A 25,871-nucleotide genomic window follows, 5' to 3' on the forward strand; every position below is an offset into this window, starting at 1 on the left:
AGGCACAAATTGCAACAAACATATACATTGAACTTATTCATAACCTTTATCAGTTTCAATCCCTTTACTGGACATCCAAACAAACTGGGTTCTCAGTGCGATAAGTGACTTGCCCAGGGAGAGGCAGCCTGTTGGGGGACAAGTCAGCTCTCAAACCTAGCCTGACAGACTAATGATTCTGTGTCCTTTTGGATATCCTATACACATATTTGCATCTCTAGTCCTTTCGTTTGAATATTTACCACCAGACATTTTGCTGATGAAGATACGTGCGTGATTTCCAAATCCACTTAATCAGGTAGATTTTCTGGAAAACAGTAAAGAATCTAGACAAATGATATACCATTTTTTTCTGAACGTGAGCAGTGTTGGGACAAGGAAATTGTTTATTCTGGGAATTCCAGATAAATTTTGTGTGTTTTGTGGGTGGAGGAGTCTATTTAGTTTCAGTTTAGCAGATTAGAATCCTTTTTTTTCTCACCATTTAGCCTAATGAGTAATCACCTTGTTGAAGCTTTTTTGTTCATTTGTCTTTAGCTAATTTGTGACCATGAATTTGGAATTGGGTGTTACTGTGCATTTTCATTGGCATTTCAGATAACAGAGTGAAGTACAAACAGGCAGACATGAATTTTTTATGCAAACGAGTTCTAAGACAATTGAGACCCATGTGAACTTTAAACTGGAAGTTTCTCTTTGCCTTATGAAATGTGTCAGTCCTAGCACAGCAAGGTGTTTATGGATTCCTGTTTTCTGTCCCTTCCTTGAGGACACCCCCTCTTCAGCCACTGTGTTACTACATGATTGACACTGACTGATTTCTTAGTTTCCTCCATGCTTAATGCCTTCTTCCTTTCTCCCTGAATTTTGATATGTCCCAATATTCAGTCCTCGGTACTCTCTCCTTGTTCTTTCACCCTCAGAAATGTCCTCCCAGAGCTTCAGCTCCCCTTTTTATAAGGATGAGGTCATGGTGAACATGGTGAACAATCCTTTGTCTCTCTCCAGAGCTCCAATCTGCTTCATTGTCACCTGCTAAACTCTCTCACTTTGTAGTCCCTCACCGCTTCAAGTTAGTGAGTCAGACCCAAACTCATCATATACTCACTTTGTCCTCAACGTGACTTACGTTCTCTATGTCCACAGTACGGGCATTTTGTTAGTCATGAAAGCTGAAGACAGCAGTGGTCTTTGGATCCCCTATTTCCTGTATCCTGATAGTCTAGGCCCCAGCTCTTTTCAGATGTTTTTATCACACTGTGACTCACATCCATGTCAGCCCCTCTGCTCCCACTGCCACCTCCCTGGTCCAGGCCTGGGCGGCATGAGTCCTTTGTCTGCCCCCTTCCCAGCATTCATGCTTCCTGCAGCCCTGGAGTTGTAGCAATCTAGGGATTCCTAAAAGAGCTCACTTCCAGCTGCAATGCCTTTAACATTGTGGGCAATCAAGTTGATAAAGTGGTTATAAAAGATAAATAGCATGAGAAAAAGGAAGGAAGGAAATGATTGCAAATAACAGTACACATCACCTACCTAGTGGTCCATGCCAGAAACCTCACTGCCATCTTTGACTTCTAGGAATCCCAACATTCAATGAGGCCTACTTCTTAAAAATCTCTCAAATTAGCTTTTTCCTCTTCATTCCCATTGTCTTGGTCTCCAGTTACAGTCTCAGCCTCAGTAACCATCACTGTACAAAAGTCTCAGCTAATTTCTCTCCCCTAAGCCATTAACACTTTATAACCTACTGTGTCAGGCATTCCCTCTTTGAAGCAGCTCTCACCTTAGTGAAGACCATTATTGTCCTCTTATCATTTACTTTTATAAATGCTCACTCTTTAGATGGCCTCCAAGGCCCTTTAGGACCAGCCATAGCCCCCACTTCTGGCTTGTTCCCCTCCCTCCATTTCTGACTGCAGACACCAAACCAACCACTCCTCCCTTCTCAGACTCCATGTTCAGTTTTGTAGCTACACTTTTGTGCAAAGTGACCTCCCCATCTATAATATCTTCTTCCAAATACCACATGGTATCACTTATATGCGGAATCTTAAAAAAAAAAAAAGGCACTCATAGAAACTGAGACTAGAAAAGTAGTTGTCAGGGTGGGGAAAATAGGGAGAGGTTGGCAAAAGATACAAACTTCCAGTTACAAGAAAAATGGATGAGTTCTGAGGATCTAATGTATAACCAGGTGACTATAATTAATAATATTGTAGTACATAATTGAAATTTGCTGAGAGAGTAGAATTTAAGCATTCTCACCAAAAATAAAAATAAAATGAAATAAAATAAAAATAAAGGTTAATATATGAGGCAATGGACATGTTAATTAACTCAGTGGTTAAGAATCCCCTCACAATGGATACATACAAATATTATCTTGTACACTACAAATATATTGTAATTGTATTTGTTAATTACACCTCAGTAAAGCTGGGGGAAAATCTCCCTCCATTCTTCTGCTGGCAAACTTCTATGCATCCTTCCAGACCCAGCTCAAGCCCCATAGCTGCTTCTTCTTTTTTTTTTTTTTTAAGATTTTATTTATTTACTTGACAGAGAAAGACAGCCAGCGAGAGGGGGAACACAAGCAGAAGGAGTGGGAGAAGAAGAAGCAGGCTCCTAGCGAAGCCTGATGTGGGGCTCGATCCCAGAACGCCAGGATCACACCCTGAACCGAAGGCAGACGCTTAACGACTGCGCCACCCAGGTGCCCCCCCATAGCTTCTATAAACCGCACTCCACTTCTCCTGGTCTGCTACCTGGCATTTTATACACTTGTCTGTAGCACCTTGGACGTTGTTCTGTAGCTACCTTGTCTCTGTGTTTGCCTTCTTCTTGAGGCTGTGAGCTCTGATTTGCTTTATCTCCCCCAAACCTGGCAGGGAGCCAGACACAGAAGAGGAACTTAACCATGTTACGTGAATAAATAAACCAATGAATGAAAGAATGTTCCACGTATAAAGGAACCAACTAAATAGTTTCTTTTTTGTTAGAGAACACGTGTAAAGTATATTTTTAGAGTGTGAGTTAGCAGAAGTGCTAGAAGTGACTCACATTAATTAGAGATACTCTATTTTGGCAAGAAAATCTTTTGGAGCATTCATATGGGATTAGTGAACACAACAGTTAGAATCTCTAATAGGTGATAGAGATATATGTTATGAACTGGCATATTTTGAGATTTTTTTAAGTTGCTTTTATATTTGAATCCATATGTTTTAATTGTGTTTAATACCAATTTATCCTTATCTATTATTACTTAACTTTTAGATCTGATAGTTTCAGCAAATAGCTACAGTTGTTTAATTACTCAATTGAGTTTATTTCTAAAAATAGAATTTATACTTCATTATCTATACCGTTTGAGTTTTCTGAATCAGTGTTGCATTTGGTCCAAGGTGAGCTATTGTGTGACAGGTCCTACCAGATGGCGCTTAAATTTCAAGTGAAGGTGAACATGAAAGGCAGGAGCAAACGGGTAACCAGCTGTGGTATCTTGCACATGTCAGTTTGCACCTGTTTACCTGTCTGTGGGATGAGGAGAGCTGTACTAGGATATAAGCTTTTCCTTGAGCACATCTGGATGCAGAGTATCCATTGCAGGTATGGCAAAGGAGTCCAGGAAAATCTGTGACTATATCAAATGTTATACTTTATATGTAGAATAATTACTTTCCTGGGCCTCTCTGATTTTCCTAATTTGCAGTTTTGATACTGCAAACACATGGTGTTCTAAAACTGGTTGCATTTGCAATGGTTCAAAACCTTTGGGATGCAGCAAAGGTGGTCCTAAAAGGGAAGTATATAGCAATACAAGCCTTTCTCAAGAAACAAGAAAGGTCTCAAATACACAACCTAACCTTACATCTAAACGAGCTGGAGAAAGGACACAAATACAGCTCAAACCCAGCAGGAGAAGAGAATTAATAAAGATTAGAGTAGGGGCGCCTGGGTAGCGCAGTCGTTAAGCGTCTGCCTTCGGCTCAGGGCGTGATCCCAGCGTTCTGGGATCGAGCCCCACATCAGGCTCCTCCACTAGGAGCCTGCTTCTTCCTCTCTCACTCCCCCTGCTTGTGTTCCCTCTCTCTCTGGCTGTCTCTCTGTGTCAAATAAATAAATAAAATCTTTAAAAAAATAATAAAGATTAGAGTAGAAATCAATGAAATTGAAACCAAAAGAACAGTAGAACAGATCAACAAAACTGGGAGCTGGTTCTTTGAAAGAATTAATAAGATCAATAAACCCCTGGCCAGAATTATCAAAAAGAAAAGAGAAAGGACTCAAATAAATAAAATCATGAATGAAAGAGGAGAGATCACAACCAACACCAAAGAAATACAAACAATTAGAAGGTCATATTATGAGCAACTATATGGCAACAAATTAGGCAATCTGGAAGAAATGGATACATTCCTAGAGATGTATAAACTACCAAAACTGAAAAAGGAAAAAATAGAAAACCTAAACAGACCCATAACCACCAAGGAATTGAAGCAGTAATCAAAAACTTCCAACAAATAAAAGGCTGGGGCCAGATGGCTTCCCAGGGGAATTCTGCCGAATATTTAAAGAAGAAATACCTATTGTTCTGAAGCCGTTTCAAAAAAATAGAAATGGAAGGAAAACTTCCAGACTCTTTCTGAGTCCAGCATTACCTTGATCCCAAAACCAGATAAAGACCCCACCAAAAAGGAGAATTATAGACCAATATAATCTGTGATGAACACGGATGCAAAAATTCTCACCAAAATACTAGCCAATAGGATCCAACAGTACATTAAAAGGATTATTCACCACGACCAAGTAGGTTTTATTCCTGGGCTGCAAGGTTGATTCAACATCCACAAAGCAATCAATGTGCTACACTACATTAATAAAAGAAAGGACAAGGACCGTATGATCCTCTCAATAGATGCAGAGAAAGCATTTGACAAAGTACAGCATCCTTTTTTGATTAAAACTCTTAACAGTGTGGGGGATAGAGAGAACATACCTCAATATCATAAGAGCCATATATGAAAAGCCTGCAGTGGATTATCATTCTCAATGGGGAAAAACTGAGAGCTTTTCCCCTAAGGTCAGGAACACGACAGGGATGTCCGCTCTCACCACTGTTGTTCAACTTAGTACTAGAAGTCCTAACCTTAGCAATCAGACAACAAAAAGAAATAAAAGGCATCAGAATCGGCAAAGATGCAGTCAAAATCACTCTTTGCAGATGACTTGATACTTTATGTGGAAACCCAAAAGAGTCCACTCCCAAATTGCTAGAACGCACACAGGGATTCAGCAACATGGCAGGATATAAAATCAATGCACGGGGGGCGCCTGGGTGGCGCAGTCGTTAAGCGTCTGCCTTCGGCTCAGGGCATGATCCTGGCATTCTGGGATCGAGCCCCACATCAGGCTCCTCCACTAGGAGCCTACTTCTTCCTCTCCCACTCCCCCTGCTTGTGTTCCCTCTCTCGCTGGCTGTCTCTCTCTGTCAAATAAATAAATAAAATCTTTAAATAATAATAATAAAATAAAATCAATGCACGGAAATCAGTTGCGTTTCTATACACTAACAGCGAGACGGAAGAAAGAGAAATTAAAGAGTCAATCCCATTTACAACTGCACCAAAACCCTAAGATGCCTAGGAATAAATCTAACCAAAGGGCAAAGGATCTATACTCAGGAAACTATAGAACACTCATGAAAGAAATTGAGGAAGACACCAAAGAGATGGAAAAACATTCCATGCTCAAGGATTAGAAGAACAAATATTGTTAAAATGTCTATGCTACCTAGAGCAATCTATATATTCCGTGCAATCCCTATCAAAATACCATCAACTTTTTTTCACAGAGCTGGAACAAATAATACTAAAATTTATATGGAACCAGAAAAGACCCTGAATAGCCAGAGTAATGTTGAAGAAGAAAACCAGAGCTGGTGGCATCATAATTCCAGACTTCAAGCTCTATTACAAAGCTGTGATCACCAAGACAGTGGGGGTACTGGCACAAAAACAGATACATAGATCAATGGAACAGAATAGAGAACCCAGAAATGGACCCTTAGCTCTATGGTCAACTAGTCTTCAACAAAGCAGGAAAGAATATCCAATGGAAAAAGGACAGTCTCTTCAGCAAGTGGTGTTGGGAAAATTGGACAGCCACATGCAGAAGAATGAAACTGGAGCATTTCCTTACCCCATACGTAGAAATAGACTCAAAATGGATGGAAGACCTAAAGGTGAGACAGGAATCCATCAAAATCCTAGAGAACAATACAGGCAGCAACCTGTATGACCTTGGCCACAGCAACTTCTTGCTAGACACCTTTCCAAAGCAGGGAAACAAAAGGCAAAAACTATGAACTACTGGGACTTCATTAAGATAAAAAGCTTTTGCACAGCAAAAGAAACAGTCAACAAAACCAAAAGACACTGACAGAATGGGAGATGATATTTGCAAATGTCTTATCAGATAAAGGGCTAGTATCCAAAATCTATAAAGAACTTATCAAACTCAGCACCCAAAGAACAAATAGTCCAATCAAGAAATGGGCAGAAGACATGAACAGACATTTCTCCAAAGAAGACATACAAATAGCCAACAGACACATGTACTCATCATCAGGGAAATACACATTTCCCTGTGCATTTCCCACATGTACTCAACATCACTCGTCATCAGGGAAATACACATTAAAACCACAATGAGATACCACCTCACACCAGTCAGAATGGCTAAAATTAACAAGTCAGGAAACGACAGAGGTTGGATGAGGAGAAAAGGGAACCCTCTTACACTGTTGGCGGGAATGCAAGTTGGTGCAGCCACTCTGGAAAACAGTATGGAGGTTCCTCAAAAAGTTGAAAATAGAGCTACCCTATAAGTTAGCAATTGCAGTAGGTATTTACCCCAAAGATACAAATGTAGTGATCTGAAGGGGCACCTGCACCCCAATGTTTATAGCAGCAATGTCCATGATAGCCAAACTGTGGAAAGAGCCCAGATGTCCATAGACAGATGAATGGATAAAAAAGATGTGGTATCTGTATACAATGGAATACTACTCAGCCATCAAAAAAATAACATCTTGCCATTTGCAACGACACAGATGAAACTAGAGCGTATTATACTAAGCTTAATAAGTCAATCAGAGAAAGACAATTATCGTATGATCTCACTCACATGTGGAATTTAAGAAATAAAACAGGATCATAGAGGAAGAAAGGGAAACATAAAACAAGACGAAATCAGAGAGGGAGACAAACCGTAAGAGACTCTTAATCATAAGAAACAAACAAAGGGTTGCTGGAGAGGAGGGAGGTAGGGTGTGGGGTAACTGGCAATGGACATTAAGGGGGGTACATGATGTAATGAGCACTGGGTATTATATAAGACTGATGAACCACTGACCTCTACCTCTGAAACTAATACTACATTATATGTTAATTAATTGAATCTAAATAAAATAAAGTCCTAGGACACAAAAAAATTAAAAAAATAAAACTGGTTGCACACATTATAACCAGCACATTGCTATCAAGTTGCTCACATGAACAAGCTATAGTTCTAGATGCTGTACAAGCAAAGGACTCGACTCCTGTCGGCTGCTCATCATTCAAATACAGAACACAACGTATGCTGACGCCCTCCAGCAAGTAACCCGAGCAAAGTGTGGTAGCCTCTTCTTCTGTGCCTCAAAAATTTTTTGTAGGGATCAATTCTGCCAAATGTCTTACACATAGTATGCATTTTATAAAGGTGATTGACGTTCCTTTTTGTGGAAGCATGAGTTAAAAAGGGAAGTCTCCCCTTTTTCTCTGGGAAGGGAGATGTCAAAGAAATATATTATAAAAGGCTTTAAAATGGTTTCTGTAGTTTTCCAGTAGTTTCCCTTCTGTATTCAGATTTGGATAAGGTAGTTCACTATAGAGTAAGAAAGGGAGTTCCCACTCAGGAGGGTCAGCTGTGCGCGAGCGTCAGAGGGGTAAGCAGCTTAACAGCTATGCCGCATCACCAGGGAAACGTGGCATCTGCCCACAGGCTGACCTGTACAGTGACTTCTAGATGGAGAAATCAAATAGTAATAGAATTAAGGTAGGTGTTCACATACAATGCATGATGTATTTTTTAAAATAATTTTTATTTTGTTATATTAGTACATCCCCAGTTTTTGATGCAATGTTCCATGATTCATTTTTTGCGTATAACAGCCAGTGCACCATGCAATATGTGCCCTCCTTAATACCCATCACCGGCCTATCCCATTCCCCCACTCGCCTCCCCTCTGAAGCCCTCAGTTTGTTTCCCAGAGTCCACATATGCATGGTGGTCTGCAGTATAGAGATTTTCTGAGCCTGTGTCCATCACCCTTAAATGAGAGAATGAAGTCTGGAACATTTCTGTTTCATTCACAACAGCCTGGAGAGTGATGACAGCTCCAGTTCTCATGGGAGGGTTTTCTTGCTCAAGGTCAGATCTATATCAACAAGCCCAACAGCAAGAAGAAAATTCTCCAGGGAAAAAGTGTCTGTTTCTGCGGATGCCACGGCCTGCAGGTTTGACCGGCTCTGGAAGCGGTGCCTGTGCTCAGCCACAGAGAGATTTTTATTTGCATATATTAGTATTTGAATGATGAATAAGAACATTCCTGAATCTGAAATATATTTAACTCTTATTCAGAAATAAAAAAGAATAATCCTATTCCCTCATTATATGTGTTTGAATTCTCCTTTTAACTTTCCTATGGCACTTTATCTTCAGTAAATTATAATTAGCAGAAGGCAAAATGTCTTGCTCTGCATGACCAGAATTTACAGATACAAAGTAAGGTTGGTCAAGTGTTTGGTTGTTTTGCATATGGGTTTTCCAAAATGGTAGAAAACTAAGCAATTGACTGTTAGGAGGTTTTTATATTCATCTGGCCAGTGCTCTTTTTTTACTGTAATCCCAAGCCCATTGGCTGAACTTGCTTGGGGGGAAAGAGTACACACTGAAACATGCAATCCAGGCCAGGCCTTCTGTGCCAGGGAGAAGGGAGCCACCACTGTCCTCCTCTCAGAGAAATTCATTGTCTTGTAGAAGGCACATGAACAAATGATTACAACTCAGTGCAATGAGTGCCGTGAGAGAGTTAGCCACAAAATGCTGGTTATGCCTGGCAGTACTGGAAATTCAGTAGGGAAGGGGACACTTGAAGTGGATCTGGAAGGAAAAGGAGAAGAAATGTGCTGGTAAGGAAGTGGGGAAGACTCGTGGGGGAGGGAGGACAAGCCAGTGTGGGGATTGACCATTCTTTGCAGCTCAGGGAGTGCCATACAGCCAGAATCATCATCATACCTTTCTAAGTAGTGGTGAAGGGCAGCCATGTATTTTCAAGGCTGGTCACTCTGCATGAGTTGTTGCAGGTGGCTTGGAGAAGAGTCTGCTGCAGTGGGGCAGGCTGCTGATGCTGAGGGCCTAAGCTAAGGGGAGATGTGTTTAAGGGGTATCATAGTGCTAAATGGATAGGATTTGGCGTGCAATCACAAGCAAAAATAAGAAAAAGGGAAGAGTTGGGCATTCCTCTTAGGATTCCAGAGGGGCCTTGGGATAGAAGTTAGTGCTCTTTGGGGAAAGAGCTGGGGATGGAAATAATAACTATAATCTTAGACAGTTGGAGGTCTGTCCCACATAAGATGGCAACCTGGAGACCTTGACCTCTCCAAACCCTCATCTGAAGCTTAGGAGAGCAGGTGGGACCAAAGGTGTAAGAACCACTAGCTTGTGCACCATAATTTGTGACACACGTGGGGCTTAACTACTCAAAGGGGGAATGAAAACAAGATGAGGAATAAGGAACAAACTCTGGAGAAGACATAAAGCAATATTAATTAATCTGGAGAGAAAACCATAGCTCTGAGGGAGTCTCTGGTAGCCAGAGAGCAGAGTGGTCAAGAGAGCCAATGTCAAGGAGGTCAGATGAAACGGGGACTTCAAAAAATCTTTGGATATAACAGTATGTGAATTCTCCTCTCTGAAGATGTGTCAGTCGGGGTCCCATCAAAACAGAAACCCTCTTAATATTTCATGCAGACGTTTTTAAATTCAGGAATTGGTTATAAAAAGTATTGGAAGAGCTGGTAAAGCAACAGGGAGAACATGATGTTCTGGAGATCAGTAACCACAGGGAGCACCTTCTGCCTTTCAGACTAGAGGAGAAAAGGAGAAAAAATGTAACTCAGATTCAGCAGGCCTGCATTTCATGGCTGTTGCCCTATTGCTGGTAAGGGAGCCCCCACTGCCAAGAGGGGACCAAGGAGCCCCATTTACCCACGGTTGCCTGCCTCTACTGGAACATAAAACAGAAAAATGGTGTCTCCCTCCCACTTTCCAGTCTCACACAAATACCTTCCATTCGCAGAGCCAATCCAACACCAGTAGGCAAGAGCATCTCCAGGCTTTCATCCCCCTTTACCACGTAGAAGAGACCATGGAAAAACAAGAAAGAGGCCCAGTTTTAACATCCAATACCCGGCAGAGGGGACTAAAACAATTGTTTTTGTATACTAGGTGCTGTTATTTCTCCATTATAAAAATGATGATGTATATAATGCAATTTAAAAATGGGCAATTTAAAAAGTGAATAGACACTTTTTCAAAGAAGAAATCCAGATGGTTTACAGATACATAAAAGATGCTTAACATCACTCATCATCAGGGAAATACAAATCAAAACCATGATGAGATACCACCTCACACCTGTCAGAATAGCTAAAATTAATAACACAAGAAACAGCAGGTGTTGGCAAGGATGTAGACAAAGGAGAACCCTCTTGCACTGTTTTTGGGAATGCAAACTGGTGCAGCCACTCTGGAGAACAGTTTGGAGCTTCCTCCAAAAGTTAAAAGTAGAGGTACCCGACTATCTAGCAATTACACTGCTAGGTATTTACCCAAAAGATACAAAAATACAGACTCAAAGGGGTACATATACCCTGATGTTTATAGCAGCATTATCGATCATAGCCAAACTATGGAGAGAGCTCAAATGTCCATTGACTGATGAATGGATAAAGAAGATGTGGTGTTTATTTACAATGGAATATTAACCATCAAAAAACATTGAAATCTTGCCATTTGCAACAACATGGATGGAGCTAAAGAGTATTATGCTAAGTGAAATAAGTCTTTCAGAGAAAGACAAATACCATACGATCTCACTCATATGTGGAATTTAAGAAAGAAAACATGAACATATGGGAAGGGGGAAAAGAAAAAAAGGAGAGAAGGAAACAAGCCATAAGAGACTCCTAATGATAGAGAACAAACTGAGGGTTGATGGAGGAAGGTGGGTGAGGGATGGGCTAGATGGGGGTGGGTATTAAGGAGGGCACTTGTTGTGATGAGCACTGAGTGTTGTATGTAAGTGATGAATCACTGAATTCTACTCCGGAAACCGATACTGCACTGTATGTTAACTAAGTAAAATTTATTTATTTTTTTAAAGATTTTATTTATTTATTTGATAGACAAAGCACAAGCAGGGGGAGCAGCAGGCAGAGAGAGAGGGAGAAGCAGACTCCTCAAGGAGCAGGGAACCCAATGCAGGGCTCAATCTCAGGGCCGTGGGATCATGACCCAAGCTAAAGGCAGTCGCTTAACTGACTGAGCCACCCACGTGCCGCGAACTAAGTAAAATTTAAATTAAAAAATGATCATGTGTAATGTGCCAACTTTTACAGGACATGTTCCATTAAGTGAGGTACTATGTCTTGTTTTCTTTCTGTTCTCATGCCTGGAATAGTAGTTATTCAGTAAGTGTGAATTGAGTGAATAATTTGCAATCTAAGCAATAGTGTCTATGATTATAAAGTGGTGCTACATAGGTATGGATCAGAATTACTGTCTCTTTGATAGCAAACAAGTGACATGTGCCATCACGTCTCCCTGCTACACCCAGGGCAGACACTGCTAACTTATCATGACTCTCTAGCTCCATGGAGCCTGTGTGTGTACATCCTCTCAACATGTGGTGTTTCACCTACTACCAACCAATCAGAGTTGGCATGGAAGGGGACCGAGAAACCATGAAATGTCAATAGGCTTTTCAGATGTCCATTGCAGTCATTAGTCATGTGGAACATGCAACTCAAAACCACGATGAGATACGGCTTCACACCCACTGGTACCCAGTGGTCAAGCGACAAGTAAGTACTGGTCATTCTTGTCCCGATACAAGCACGAAAACCTTCTTGACATATAAACAAGTGTGATTCAATGCTGTGGGTACCCAGACCTCTGGACTTCTTGCTAATCCAAATGAATAACTGTATTTGCTTATTGTTGGTTTGCTCATTTAAAATCCGTAAGCAGCTCTAGAAAGTAGGAATTATTATTGCCACTCAGAAGAGAGAGGCTCAGAAAGGTTGGGGCTGTTTGATACGTGACTGAGCTCAGCTATGCTACCTAGCCTCTGACTCTACAGCCATCCTTCTTTCCCATGTGGCTGACCATTTGGGGCCCGGTCCTTCTCAGGATATTTTGAAGCAGGTTCCTGGTCTTGCATGATTCTCAGTTGATTCTGCGACCAGCTGCTCTTAAGTTTTCCTATACAATGCTATTCAATGTCTTTCTCCATGAGGTGCTGTAGGGCGCCTCATATAGAATGTGATAAATAAGAGATGGTTCAGAAGAAGGCCATGCTCTTCCTCCACTGAAGCTTTGGTTCAAAACACTCCATTTGCTTGGAACAAATTCTGGAGGGTTTGGTACAGTTTTATTATTAGATACTCAGTTTTAAATGCCATTGGAGTTTGCAGCCCTGTGTGCCAGGAAACAAAACTCATAAAGCTCAAGTGATCCTGTGGATTGACTTCACAGAGCTCTTTGATCCCCAAAGACTTTCCTTCCTGGATGTTTTATCCCATTTAATTTAGTGGCTCTGAAATATCAATAGAAGCCGGTCAACTGCTGAGGCTGTTCTTATGTTGTTTACAGATGTCAGAGCTGTCAATGACTTAGCTCATCTCCTGCTCTAAATCTGAGAGACTGGAGAACAACATCTTCATGCCTTAAGGAAAAAAAAAAAACCTCTGTCCTGTTTCCCTGGAAATATTTTGTTCAGCCAAGTATAAATTATCAGCTGGCCTGATGTAGCCTCCCCCTCTAATTCTGGATTCAGCCTCCCCTTGTTCCCCAATGCTCAAGCAACAATATTGGGCAATGCTATGCAGAGCACTTAGCCCTGCTCATATATTGGCAGATGTTTAAGCCAGCTCAGGACACCTTGAAAGTTAATGCTGCAAACACACCTGAATTGTCATGGAAAGATGTTTTATGATATGTTGCTGTTAAGTGAAAAATGAAGTTATAAAACCATACATAGATTTCCAATTCTAGTACCAGGCTAGGATGAGCTAGTGCAATCCTTCTTTGCACTAAAAACACTAATAAAATACAAGATTTAATAAAAGAAAGAAAATATTTGTAAATCCTGTATCTGACAAGGGACTTGTGTCCAGAATACATAAATAACTCTCACAACACAACAATAACAAAGATATGTAATCTAATTTTAAAAATGGGCAAAAGGTTTGAATAAACTTTTCTCCAAAGAAGATAAACCAGTGGCCAATAAGTACATGAAAAAGTGCTCAACATTATTTATCATTAGGAAAATGCAATCAAAACCACAATGAGATACCACCTCATATTCCCTAGGATGGCTACAATTAAAAAGACAGACACTAACAAGTGTTGGTGAGGATGTGGAGAAGTTGGAACCCTCATGTTTTGTTGTTGGTGTTGTAAAATGGTGCCGTCTTTTGGAAGACAGTCTGGCAGTTCTCTAAAAGCTTAAACCTAGCATTGCCGTATGTCCCAGTAATTCTACTCCTGGAATTGAAAACACGTTCACACAAAAACTTGCTCATGAGTGTTCATAGCAGCATTATTCATAATAGCCAAAAGGTAGAAACAGCCCAAATGTCCATCAGTTGGTGAATTGATAAATAAAATATGGTATATCCATAAATGGAATATTATCTGGCAGTAAAAGGGAATGAAGTGTTGATACTTGCTATAATATAGATGTACCCTGAACATATGCAAAGAAAGAAGCCAGACACAAAAGACCACATATTAGTTATGATATCATGTATATGAAGTGTCCAAAATAGGCAAAACCATAGAAACAGAAACTACATGGGTGGTCGGCAGGGCTGGGTGGGGAGGCCAACACTGGGAATGACTGCTTGATTGGTATGGGGTTTCTTTTGAGGATGATGAAAATGGTCTGGAGTTAGATAGCACTGGTGGCTAGACAACTTTGTGAATGTACTAAAAACCACAGAATTTTACAATTTAAGAGAGTAAATGTTGTGGCATGTGGATTATATCTCAATTTTTTTAAGTCGGGAGGAATGTAAGAAAGGGACACTCCCAGGGGGTGGGAGTAAAGAGGGAAGTAAAGCCAAGTGGTCAGCCTAGTCGGATAGAGAAGGAAGAGGCTCTGATGGCTAGTGGCTGCAGTGTTGATTTCTGCATGGGGGCAGGAGATGTGGTTTGAGCCTTTGGAAGACAAGCAACTGAAAATGAAACACCTGTGTAATGTTCAGCATTGGGGGGTTTCACTCTCCGTTGAAAGGGGACACCTAGAAAATTTCTACTTACTGGCTTGGGGGAGCTAGAAAGCAGGTGGTCTTTGCCTAGAGGCCTGGGTACAAGAAAAGGAGTATCCCATAAGAAATCCAAGCTCAAAGTCCCAATCCTGCAGTACACATGGGATTGGAAATCCAAATCTTAGTACCTATGCGGTACAGGATTTTCCAAGCTAAGAAACATATTGCATGGTGCACTGGGTGTTATATGCAACCAATGAATCATGGAACTTTACATCAAAAACCAGGGATGTACTGTATGGTGACTAACATAATATAATAAAAAAAATATTATTATAGAAGAAAAACACAGAATTAAAAGCAGAAAGAGGAGTTTTGCAAAAAAAGAAAAGAAAGAAAAAAGAAATGAATATGAAACCTGTCTGGAATTGATAACCCCTCTGTGGTGCCTTGTGAAAACAAATGCACAGCTGCTCTGCTGCAACACTTGCACAAAAAAATACACTTACAGGAAAAGCAGGCTTGGCGGAAGAGGACCTCATTTAAAATGATAAACCATAAAAGCAAAGAATCCACTTAGAACAAGACTTAATAAACACACCCAGTGGAAGAATTAGAACCCCTTCTAAAAATTTAAGATAATGTAAGAATCAGGAAGAGAGTATAAAGGAAGTATATTTAAAATGTTAAAAAAAGAAAGATAAGAGAATGAATAGGAACCAGAATTGAATGGCCCCAAAGAGAGAAGACAGGCAGACTTTGGTGGAAATAAATCAGTACAACTTCTGGAAATGAAAATTAAATTCAGTAAAATTTCAAAACAGTTAAACAGTGGAGAAAACATGAATGAAGAAAGAATTTCTAAACTAGGAGCTAGAACTGAAGCACTTGTCCTAAATGTATCTCAGAAATACAAAGAGATGACAGAAAGATTAGGAGGCATGGAAGAAGAGGGAGGCCGTGACATAGAATTCCAGAAGGAATGATTAGAGAAAATAGAGCAGGGGACAGCATTCAAAGTTATAACTGGAAAATTGTTTAGAATTAATGAAAGCCTTAAAAAATTACCAAGAGTCTCAAGCATAACAATACAAACAAATCGCCACTTACACACTTTATAGTGAACACCAAACGGAACACCAAAGACAAAAACAAAAAGAACCCAAAAAACTCTTACAAGTAACCAGTGAGAAAAGTGAGATCCCCTACAAAGAAATAATCAGACTGACAAACTCCACATTATATTTGATGTCAAAAAAAACAGAAAAAGGACTAATTCCTCAGTATTACCTGGTACTTTTGGAAAAGAACTGTCAATTTAGGATTCCATACCCATTTAAAACATCATTCCAACATGAAGATGAGATAGACATTTTCAGCAAATAAAGGCTGCTAGAGTTTTCCTTGTGGGAAGAATTGCCAGAAGAAGTTCAGGGAAAAAAAAGAAAGAGAAGAGAAGAGAAGAGAAGAGAAGAGAAGAGAAGAGAAGAGAAGAGAAGAGAAGAAAAGAAATTTAAGAAGAAACATCAGAGGCAAGGAACAATGATGAACAAAGAAAATGTGGATAAATCTATGCAAATGTCAATTTAAAAATAGTAAATGAATTCTGCTTCTGCTCATGGTTATTGGACCAACCCACCTGCAGATAAAAAGGATACCTTCTGGACACAATACAAAAACCAGTTACTGCACAGCACCCCTGTTGCAACCAAATCCAGGAGATACAGGAGCGATGTTGACAATTGGAGGAAGGAAATGGCAGTAGAATGTCCTGTGTTCAGGCTTTTTGTCTGAGAGCAGGTCCCAGACTGCATCATGTGGGTGGCTAAAAGTACAGTTAAACAATATTAAGAACCATTTTTGCAGTTACAAATAATAACATAGAACATCAGAAGGAGTTAACGCTTATGCTGTTGATGAGAGGAAAGCCCTTAACATTAGATATTAATCCCAATGTGCATGTTGACCACTAAAAGAAATGAAAAAGAACAAATGCCAGATCATACTTAGGAAAGCAAAGAGAATGAAGAAAATCAATCTAATAGAAAGTAGAAAAGGAGAAAAAGAGGAAACAAACAACGTGGTAAATAGAAAACACCAAATAACAGTAGAAATAAATCCAAATATATTAGTAACCTAGTGCTTGCTTTGGCAGCACATATACAAATATATAAGCAATCTCAGTATAAATGGTTTAAGCTTTCGTGGTAAAAGAAATTCTCATACAGCATGAAAATAGAAAACTCAGCTATGTTCTGCTTATAACATCCCTATCTGAAACACAATACAAATGTTGAAAGTGAAGAGCCATATAACAGACACATGAAAAAATGTTCAAAATCATTAGCCATCAGGGAAGTTCAAATCAAAACCACACTGAGATACCACCTTACGCCAGTTAGAATGGCAAAAATAGACAAGGCAAGAAACAACAAATGTTGGAGAGGATGTGGAGAAAGGGGATCCCTCCTACATTGTTGGTGGGAATGCAGGTTGGTACAGCCACTCTGGAAAACAGTGTGGAGGTCCCTTAAAAAGTTAAAAATTGAGCTACCCTATGACCCAGCCATTGCACTACTGGGTATTTACCCCAAAGATACAGACGTAGTGAAGAGAAGGGCCATATGCACCCCAATGTTCATAGCATCATTGTCCACAATAGCCAAAGCATGGAAGGAACCAAGATGCCCTTCAACAGATGACTGGATTAAGAAGTTGTGGTCCATATATACAATGGAATTATTACTCAGCCATCAGAAAGAACAAATTCTCAACATTTGCTGCAACATGGACGGGACTGGAGGAGATAATGCTAAGTGAAATAAGTCAAGCAGAGAAAGACAATTATCATATGATTTCCCTCATCTATGGAACATAAGAACTAGGAAGATCGGTAGGGGAAGAAAGGGATAAGGAAAGGGGGGGTAATCAGAAGGGGAATGAAGCATGAGAGACTATGGACTATGAGAAACAAACTGAGGGCTTCAGAGGGGAGGGGCTGGGGGAATGGGATAGACTGGTGATGGGTAGTAAGGAGGGCACGCATTGCATGGTGCACTGGGTGTTATACGCAACTAATGAATCATCGAACTTTACATCGGAAACCGGGGATGTACCGTATGGTGACTAACATAATAAAAAAACGTAAAAAAAAAAAGAAAGTGAAGAGCCATAAAAAGATATATCCTGTCACACACTCAATTTAAAAAATAACTAATGTAAAAAAATAAGTAATATAGACTATAAATACAAGACAAACTTTAAGACAAAAAAGCATTATTAGGGATAGAGAGGGTTGTATGTGATCACAAAAGGATATTTCAATAAGAACATAACCTTTATGAACTTTGATGCACCTTACATTATAGTCTTAAAAACAAAGTCAAACTTAACTAGAATTAAAGAGAAATTATAGATCCACAATAATGGGAGAATGTAATGTTTTGTTCTCCATAAATAGAAAATAAATATTCTTTTCAAACATACATGGGACTTTACAAAAGTTGAGCATGTAGTAGGCTATCGTGCAAGTCTCAACAAGTACCAGAGAATTCATTTCTTCCAGACCCTCTTCTCTGATCAAAATGTAAAATTAAAATCAAAATCAGTAACAAAGTTCCTCTATTTGGAAATTTCAAACCTGAGAATTATCAAATATGTAAAACAGGATAACAATAAAAATGTTCTGATTGAAAACCTGTGGTGTGCAGCGAAAGGGATATGTGGAGAGTTTTATAGTCTCAAATGCATATGTTAGAAAAGAATAAACATTAATTTTTTTATTATGTTATGTTACCATACAGTACTCCATGGTTCATTGTTTGCATAGTGCTCATTGCAACAGGTGCCCTCCTTAATAACCACCACAAGGCTAACACATCCCTCCACCCCCTCCCCTCTGAAACCCTCAGTTTGTTTCCTGGAGTCCATAGTCTCTCGCGGTTCATCTCCCCCTGTGATATCCTCCCCTTCATTTTTCCCTTCCTTCTCCTAATGTTCTCCATGCTATTAAAAGTAAATGAGCTTTACTTTTTAAAATTTATTTGTTGAAAGTTGCTAAAAACTATATATACAAAACCCTAAAGACTCTGCAAAAAAAAAAAAAAGCTATTAGAACTGATAAATGAATTCAGTTAAGTTGCAGGATACAGAATTATATACAGAATCTGTTGCATTTCTATATACTAGTAATGAATTAGCAGAATGAGAAATTAAGAAATAGTCCCATTTATAATGGCACCAAAAAAATAAAATATATCTAAGAATGAACTTGACCAAGTAGGTGAAATTCTTACACTCTGAAAACTATAAGATGAAAGAAACTGAAAATGACACAAATGCAAAAATATTCCAAAAATGACACAAATGCAAAAATATTCCATGCTCATGGATTGGAAGAAACAATACTGTTAAAATGTCCATACTACCCAAAGAAATCTACAGATCTAATGCAATTCCTATCAAAATACCAATGTCATTTTTCATAGAACTGGAACAAATAATCCTATAATTTGTATAGAACCACTAAAGACCCCAAATAACCAAAGCAATCTTGCAAAGCTAGAGATATCATAATCGGAGATTCCAAGATACACTACAAAACTGTCATCAAAACCGTATGGTACTGGCGCAAAAACAGACACCTAAATCAATGGGACAGGTGGAAAGCCCAAAAATAAACCCATGCTTATATGGTCAATTAATCTACAAAAAAAGAGGCAAGAATATGCAATGGGGGAAGAGACAATCTCTTGATAAATGATGCTGGGAAAACTGGACAGCTACTTGCAAAAGAATGAAACTGGACAACCAGACACAAAAATAAACTCAAAATGTATTAAAAACCTAAATATGAGACTTGAAACTATAAAATACCTAGAAGAGAGCATAGGTAGTAATTTCTTTGACACTGGCCTTAGAAATATTTTTCTAGATATGTCTCCTCAGGCAAGGGAACCCAAATCAAAATTAAACTATTGGAACTACACCTAAATAACCTTCTGCACAGCAAAGGAAATCATCAATAACACAAAACGGCAACCTACTGAGTGGGAAAAGATATTTGCAAATGATATATCTGATAAGGGGTTAATATCCAAAATATATAAAGAACTTAACAACTCAATACCCCCAAAAAACAAATACTGATTTAAATAACTGATTTAAATGGGCAGAAACCTAGATAAACATTTCTCCAAAGAAGGCATACTGACGGCCAACAGACACATGAAACGGTGCTCAACATTACTAATCAGGAAAATGCAAATCAAAACCACAAGGAGATACCACCTCACACCTGTCAGAATGGCTAGGATCAAAAAGACAAGACACAGCAAGTGCTGGTGAGGATGTGGAGAAGAAGGAACCCTCATGCATTTTTGGTGGGAACGCAAACTGGAGCAGCCACTGTGGGAAACAGTATGAAAGTTTCCTCAAAAACTTGAAAATGGAAATACCATATGATCCAATAATCCCACTACTGGATATTTGCCCAAAGAAAACAAACACACTAATTCAAAAAGCTATACGCCCCGTATGTTTGTTGCAGCGTTATTTACGATAGCCAAGATATGGAAGCGGCCCAGTGTCCACTGATAGATGAATGGATAAAGATGTGGTAGATACATACAATGGAGTATTACTCAGCTATAAAAAAAGAATGAGGTCTTGCCATCTGTAACAACATAGATGGACCTAGAAAGTGTAATGGTGAGTGAAATAAGTCAGAGAAAAACAAATACCATATGATTTAACTTATATGTAGCTTTTAAGTAACAAAGAAAAAAGAGATAAACAAAGAACAGACTCTTAACTAAAGGAGACACACTGATGGTTACCAGAGGGCTGGTGGGTGGGGGGATGGGTGAGATAGGTGATGGGGATTAAAAGTGCACTTACCATGATGAGCACTGGATAATGTATAGAGTTGTTGATTCACTGTGTTGTACACCTGAAACTAATATAATACTGTATTTTAATTACACTTCAATAAAAAAAAAAAAGAATAGAGCAAACTCAAAACCAGTAGAAGGGAAAAGTAATAAAGGTAAGACAGGACTTTATTGGAATGGAAAATAAATAAGCAACATGGACAATTAACCAAATGCTAGTCCTTCATTTAAATTGACAAAATAAATAAACTTCAGAACCTACTGATCAAAGGGCAAAAAAGCTTAGGGTCAAATAGGCAATATTCAGAAAGAAAAGGAGACATAATTGTAAATATAGTAGATGTCTTAGAGTCATGAGAGGAATCTGTAAACCACTTTATGTCAACATACTTGAAAATCTGAACAACAAATAGATGATTCCCTAGGCTTCAAAATCAAAACAGTATATATAATATCATCATTTTAAAATAAGAGAGCAAGGGAGGTAGAGAGAGGAAACAGAAAAAGAGAGAGGAAGTTGGGGGATAAGGGGGGAAAGGGAGAGACAGTGGGTACATAAATATAACTGAGTAGTGGAATATAGGTAATTCTAACATTTTTCCTTTCTGCTTACCTATGTCCTGGTTAATTTACTCCCATGCCTAATGTGTCAGGCAACGGCAACTCCTATCTACACAACCATTGTTCAGCATTTAGGTCATGGATTTTGAGAATTGGCCTCTGGTCAGGCGGGCCATGGAGGCCCCTGGAAAGAAAGAGAGAGGTCCCAAGGGAGCCTGGATGTGCAGAAATGGGACAGCGTCATGGCCTGTGGCAGGGCCCGGGAGGAAGCCCAGGGGCAGAGATGGTTGAGGACTTGAACCCTATCTTCCCATTGTCTTCTCCACTGTGTGTCTCTTATAATGACACTTGTCATTGGAATCAGGGCACGCCAGGGTCATCCAGGATGATCACCCCTCAAGATCCTTAACTTATGACATCTCTAAACACCCTTTTTCCCAAATAAGGAAGTATTTCAGGCTGTAGTGCTGAGGGCATGGACATACCTTTTGGGGGCCACCATTCATCCCACTGCAGGGACTCCCTGACAAATTTAATTACAGAAAAAGGAAGCACTTCTAAATAATGAAAGACACCACCAGCCTAGTTGAAAAGACAAATGCAAACTGGGAGGAAGTATTTGCCATATACGTCATAGATCTGGGATGGATTGCACAATCACAAAGTGGGCATGGAAAAAATCAGTTATTTGTCTTGTTACTATTTATGGGTGTCCATTTTTGTAGCAGGAATAACATCTCAAACTTGGCAGGTCAGAGTAATTTGGTTACTTCCACTCAGTTTTTCCCTAGGAAACTCAGCCTCTTCGGGGTGTCCTTGTCTCTCGGGGTTCTCGTTCCTCCTCCCTGAGTGGAGAGAGACGTGCGTGCAGGGTGGTGGTCTTCATCAACATGGCTGGCCATGTGCCCAGTATGACCATGAGCTCTTTGGAAGAAAGGATTGTCTTTGATCCAGTTCTGAATCGCTAGTGCTTGGGATTTGCCCATCACCCAGAGAATCTTTATTGACTTACATTGATTTGAAAGCTTTTAAAATCCCTGGGTGCTTTCATTTCGGGGGATGTTAAATAGGACCAGGGCCGCCTTTATCCTATTCCCAGCAGGGCTGTTGCGAGGATTAATGCTTGAGCATAGATGATCTCCTGCTCCTTTAAAAAGGCATTAATTAAGTTAAGAGTTTTATTTTTCAAGGATGTGCTTAGTTTTTATGATAATTTGTATATCTATTGTCTGAAATATAAGTAATAAGGCTCATGTGCTTTCTCATAGAAAACACGACATGCAGAAGTGCACAAAAAGTAATTCACCAGGAGGGCTCCTCTCTGGATATCAGGCCAGGCAATTGGGCTTTCAGAGTTTATCATTTTGCGGGAAGATGCTGCGTGGTGGCTTGGCCTATGGGAGGCCCCGGACAGGTGCCTTATGGAGAGAGAGTCCTGACCAGTTGTGCTATTTCTCTTCTCCTCCCGGTTGTGCAGTGAGATGAAGCAGAGGCTGGCGGAGGAAGGCAGCAAGTGCAGCATCCTCTCGAAGCACCAGAAGTTCGTGGAGCACTGCTGCATGCGCTGCTGCTCGCCCTTCACCTTCCTGGTCAACACCAAGCGCAGGTGCGCCGACTGCAAGTTCAATGTCTGCAAGAACTGCTGCTCCTACCAGAAGCACGAGAAGGTGTGGATCTGCTACGTCTGCCAGCAAGCCAGGTGAGTGGCCAAGTGGACTTAAGATGTCCACTGGTGGCACGGTCTCCACTTAGCCAGGTAGGAGCAGCAGAGGGTGACTGGTCAGCACAGAGTCCTGACTGCAGTGAAGAGATTGCTGAAGTGTGCGGAACACCACGTGACCTTTACAAAGAGAACGGGGGAGGGTTATGCTTCTTGTCTGGTCTCATCCTTTCATTCATTCATTCCACGAGCATGTGCTGGATTCTTGGGAATTATGCTGGGTGCGGGAACATGATGGTGGATCTGGCAGATTGCTTATGGGGATGATGAATGCATGAGTGTTGATGACCGTATATACGGTGTATATATGGTATATCCCATGATAGAGGCCTGACCAGTTTGCCTGTTGGCTGTGGGGACACACAGCAAGGAGCCACTAGCTCTAGGGTTTGGAAAAAGCTTCACCGAAAACAAGAAATAAAGGCAGGATGGTAAAAGATGAAAAAGAATTACTAACGTGAAAGGGGGTGGGGATGGTGGTCTCCACGTGAAGGAAATGGCTAGCATGGAGTCTCGCGGAGATACGTGTTTTTATTCTCCCTCAATGACTGCCATAGCATTTCTTTGATACATTTGAGGATTTGGAAACCGATAAGTTTGATAAGCCAGTGTCTGGTGTTTGTTGCTTGGCATTCTTAAATCGTTGCTGATCCTAGCACCTGCAAAACACATTCGTATTCATTGTATCCTTCCATAATGCCCCTCACTGTGAGCAAGACAGAGACTGGCTGGTCCCAAGAACAGGAGCTCCTGCCTCCCTCATCTTTTCCTTCTTTCCTCCTGCCTTGTTTGTTTACTTATATCCTTTAACTTACCAAGTCCCAATATTTTCCCATAAAGCTAGTTAATGGAGATGACTGCTAAGCTCCCTTGGGATCTCCAGGGACTCAGTCTCTGAGCTATAAAGAGAAACCAACGGAAGCAAACATGGTTTGCTGAGCACCCGTTGTCCAGGATGGGATGCTGGCCAGGTTCTGCCTATGACTTTCAGAGCAAGGAACCCATCCGAGTCCCCACATACCAGCTGGGTAGGAGGAGGAGAAACCCTGTGGCACCAAAAGGTAGGAGGAGACTTTAATTGTGGGTGAGCCTATGCTTGGGAGTGGATGATGCAAACAGGTTCATCCTGTGTCTTCCATTTCTCAGTAAAGTGCTGATAACAAGAGTTGGATGTTGGAAGAAATTATGTGCATTAAACATTACAGAAGTTGGAGACCCAGGCTTTTGAGCTGGGTTCTTATCACTGATTTGTATATTTCCGACCAGCTCATTGTGCGTTTTGCTCCAGCCGCACTCCACCTCACATATGCAGGCATGAGGAAAGCAGATGGTCAGTTTCTTCCTGGGTTGGGGAGTCTTTCAGGGGTTTGGGACAGATGCAAGGGTAATGGAGTGTAAGATATTTAAAATGATAGATTAATGTGGATAGTAAAGGAAAGACAGAAAGGAGCTGTAGATGGTGGGAAGAAAACAGAGTTCAGTCAGCTAGAAGTACCTGGTAAAGTTGGTAACTGTCATTATGTCATTATAGCAGAGAAAGTTTCGTGTAGGGGAAAAGGTGTTTGAAGTAACGGTTTCTGAGGTGGATCTATTGGGCGTGAACATGGGCATAGGAGGCTGAGGTCGAGCGAAGGAGGCATGGGACTAAAAGGCAAGTGCACATGGATTCCAAAGTGACTAGGTTGATGGCAGTAGTTTGGAGGGGGAGACTAATTCAGGTGACACAATTTTCTTGAGTGAGGAGGAAGAACGAGCAGGCCAGGAGTGACAGAAATAAGGAGTGGAAGAGCATGGTGCGGCTGAATGTCACAATTGTTTACCCAGCAAGCTGGGTGGGTCTTGTACAACATTTGACTCAAACATCTGCCATGACACCACCGGGCTGCACCCATGTTGGTGACCAACTTAATCCGTGATGAATGCCTCAAAGACAGGGACCTTCCCTGTCTTCTTGAACTCCATTTGCAGCACGAGAGCTTGGCAGGTGGAAGACACACAAATCTTTGTGTGTCGAGTGACAGAACAGGACGATGTTCCAAAGCAGCCAAATGCATGGTACAAATGGGGCTTCAGGAATTTTAAAGAGAAAAGGATCCAGAGAGTATAGGGTATCCCAATGAGGTTTTCTTTTTTTTTTTTTTAATAATCATTTTTTATTATGTTATGTTAGTCACCATACAGTACATCCCAAGTTTTTGATGTAAAGTTCCATGATTCATTACTTGTGTATAACACCCAGTGCACCATGCAATATGTGCCCTCCTTAATACCCATCACCAGCCTATCCAGATCACCCACCCCTTCCCCTCCCCATTTGTTTCCCAGAGTCCACAGTCTCTCATGGTTCATTCCCTCTTCTGTTTACCGCCCAGTTCTTTCTTCCCTTCCTTCTCCTACCAATCTTCCTATTTCTTATGTTCCATAAATGAGTGAAACCATATGATAATTGTCTTTCTCTGCTTGACTTATTTCACTTAGCATAATCTCCTCCAGTCCCGTCCATGTTGCTGCAAATGTTGTGTAATCGTTCTTTCTGATGGCTGAGTAATATTCCATTGTATATATGGACCACATCTTCTTCATCCAGTCATCTGTTGAAAGGCATCTCGGCTCCTTCCACGATTTAGCTATTGTGGACAATGCTGCTATGAACATTGGGGTGCATATGGCCCTTCTCTTCACTATGTCTGTATCTTTGGGGTAAATACCCAGTAGTGCAATTGCTGGGTCATAGGGTAGCTCTATTTTTAACTTTTTAAGGTACCTCCACACAGTTTTCCAGAGTGGCTGTACCAACTTGCATTCCCACCAACAGTGTAAGAGGGATTCCCTTTCTCCACATCCTCTCCAACATTTGTTGTTTCCTGCCTTGTCCATTTTTGCCATTCTAACTGGTGTAAGGTGGTATCTCAGTGTGGTTTTGGTATGAATTTCCCTGATGGCTAATGATTTTGAACATTTTTTCATGTGTCTGTTAGCCATTTCTATGTCTTCATTGGAAAAGTGTCTGTTCATATCTTCTGCCCATTTATTGATTTGATTATTTGTTTCACATGTATTGAGTTTGAGAAGTTCTTTGTAGATCTTGGATACAGT

General features: G+C 40.4%; 1 protein-coding gene across 3 annotated transcripts in view; it reads left to right on the forward strand.

Annotated features, from left to right (window-relative positions):
* MYRIP (myosin VIIA and Rab interacting protein) overlaps positions 1-25,871 on the forward strand; it is a 354,858-nt gene that overhangs the window by 131,583 nt on the left and 197,404 nt on the right. For all 3 annotated transcript variants that reach the window (XM_045798182.2, XM_045798184.2, XM_045798183.2), the window contains exon 3: positions 22,533-22,754. In XM_045798182.2, coding sequence (XP_045654138.2) covers positions 22,533-22,754 — 222 coding nt within the window. The remainder of the gene's footprint in view (positions 1-22,532; positions 22,755-25,871) is intronic.

This window comes from Ursus americanus, chromosome 20, assembly GCF_024610735.1.
Source record: "Ursus americanus isolate L20-20 chromosome 20, mUrsAme1.1.p, whole genome shotgun sequence".
NCBI lineage: Eukaryota > Metazoa > Chordata > Mammalia > Carnivora > Ursidae > Ursus > Ursus americanus.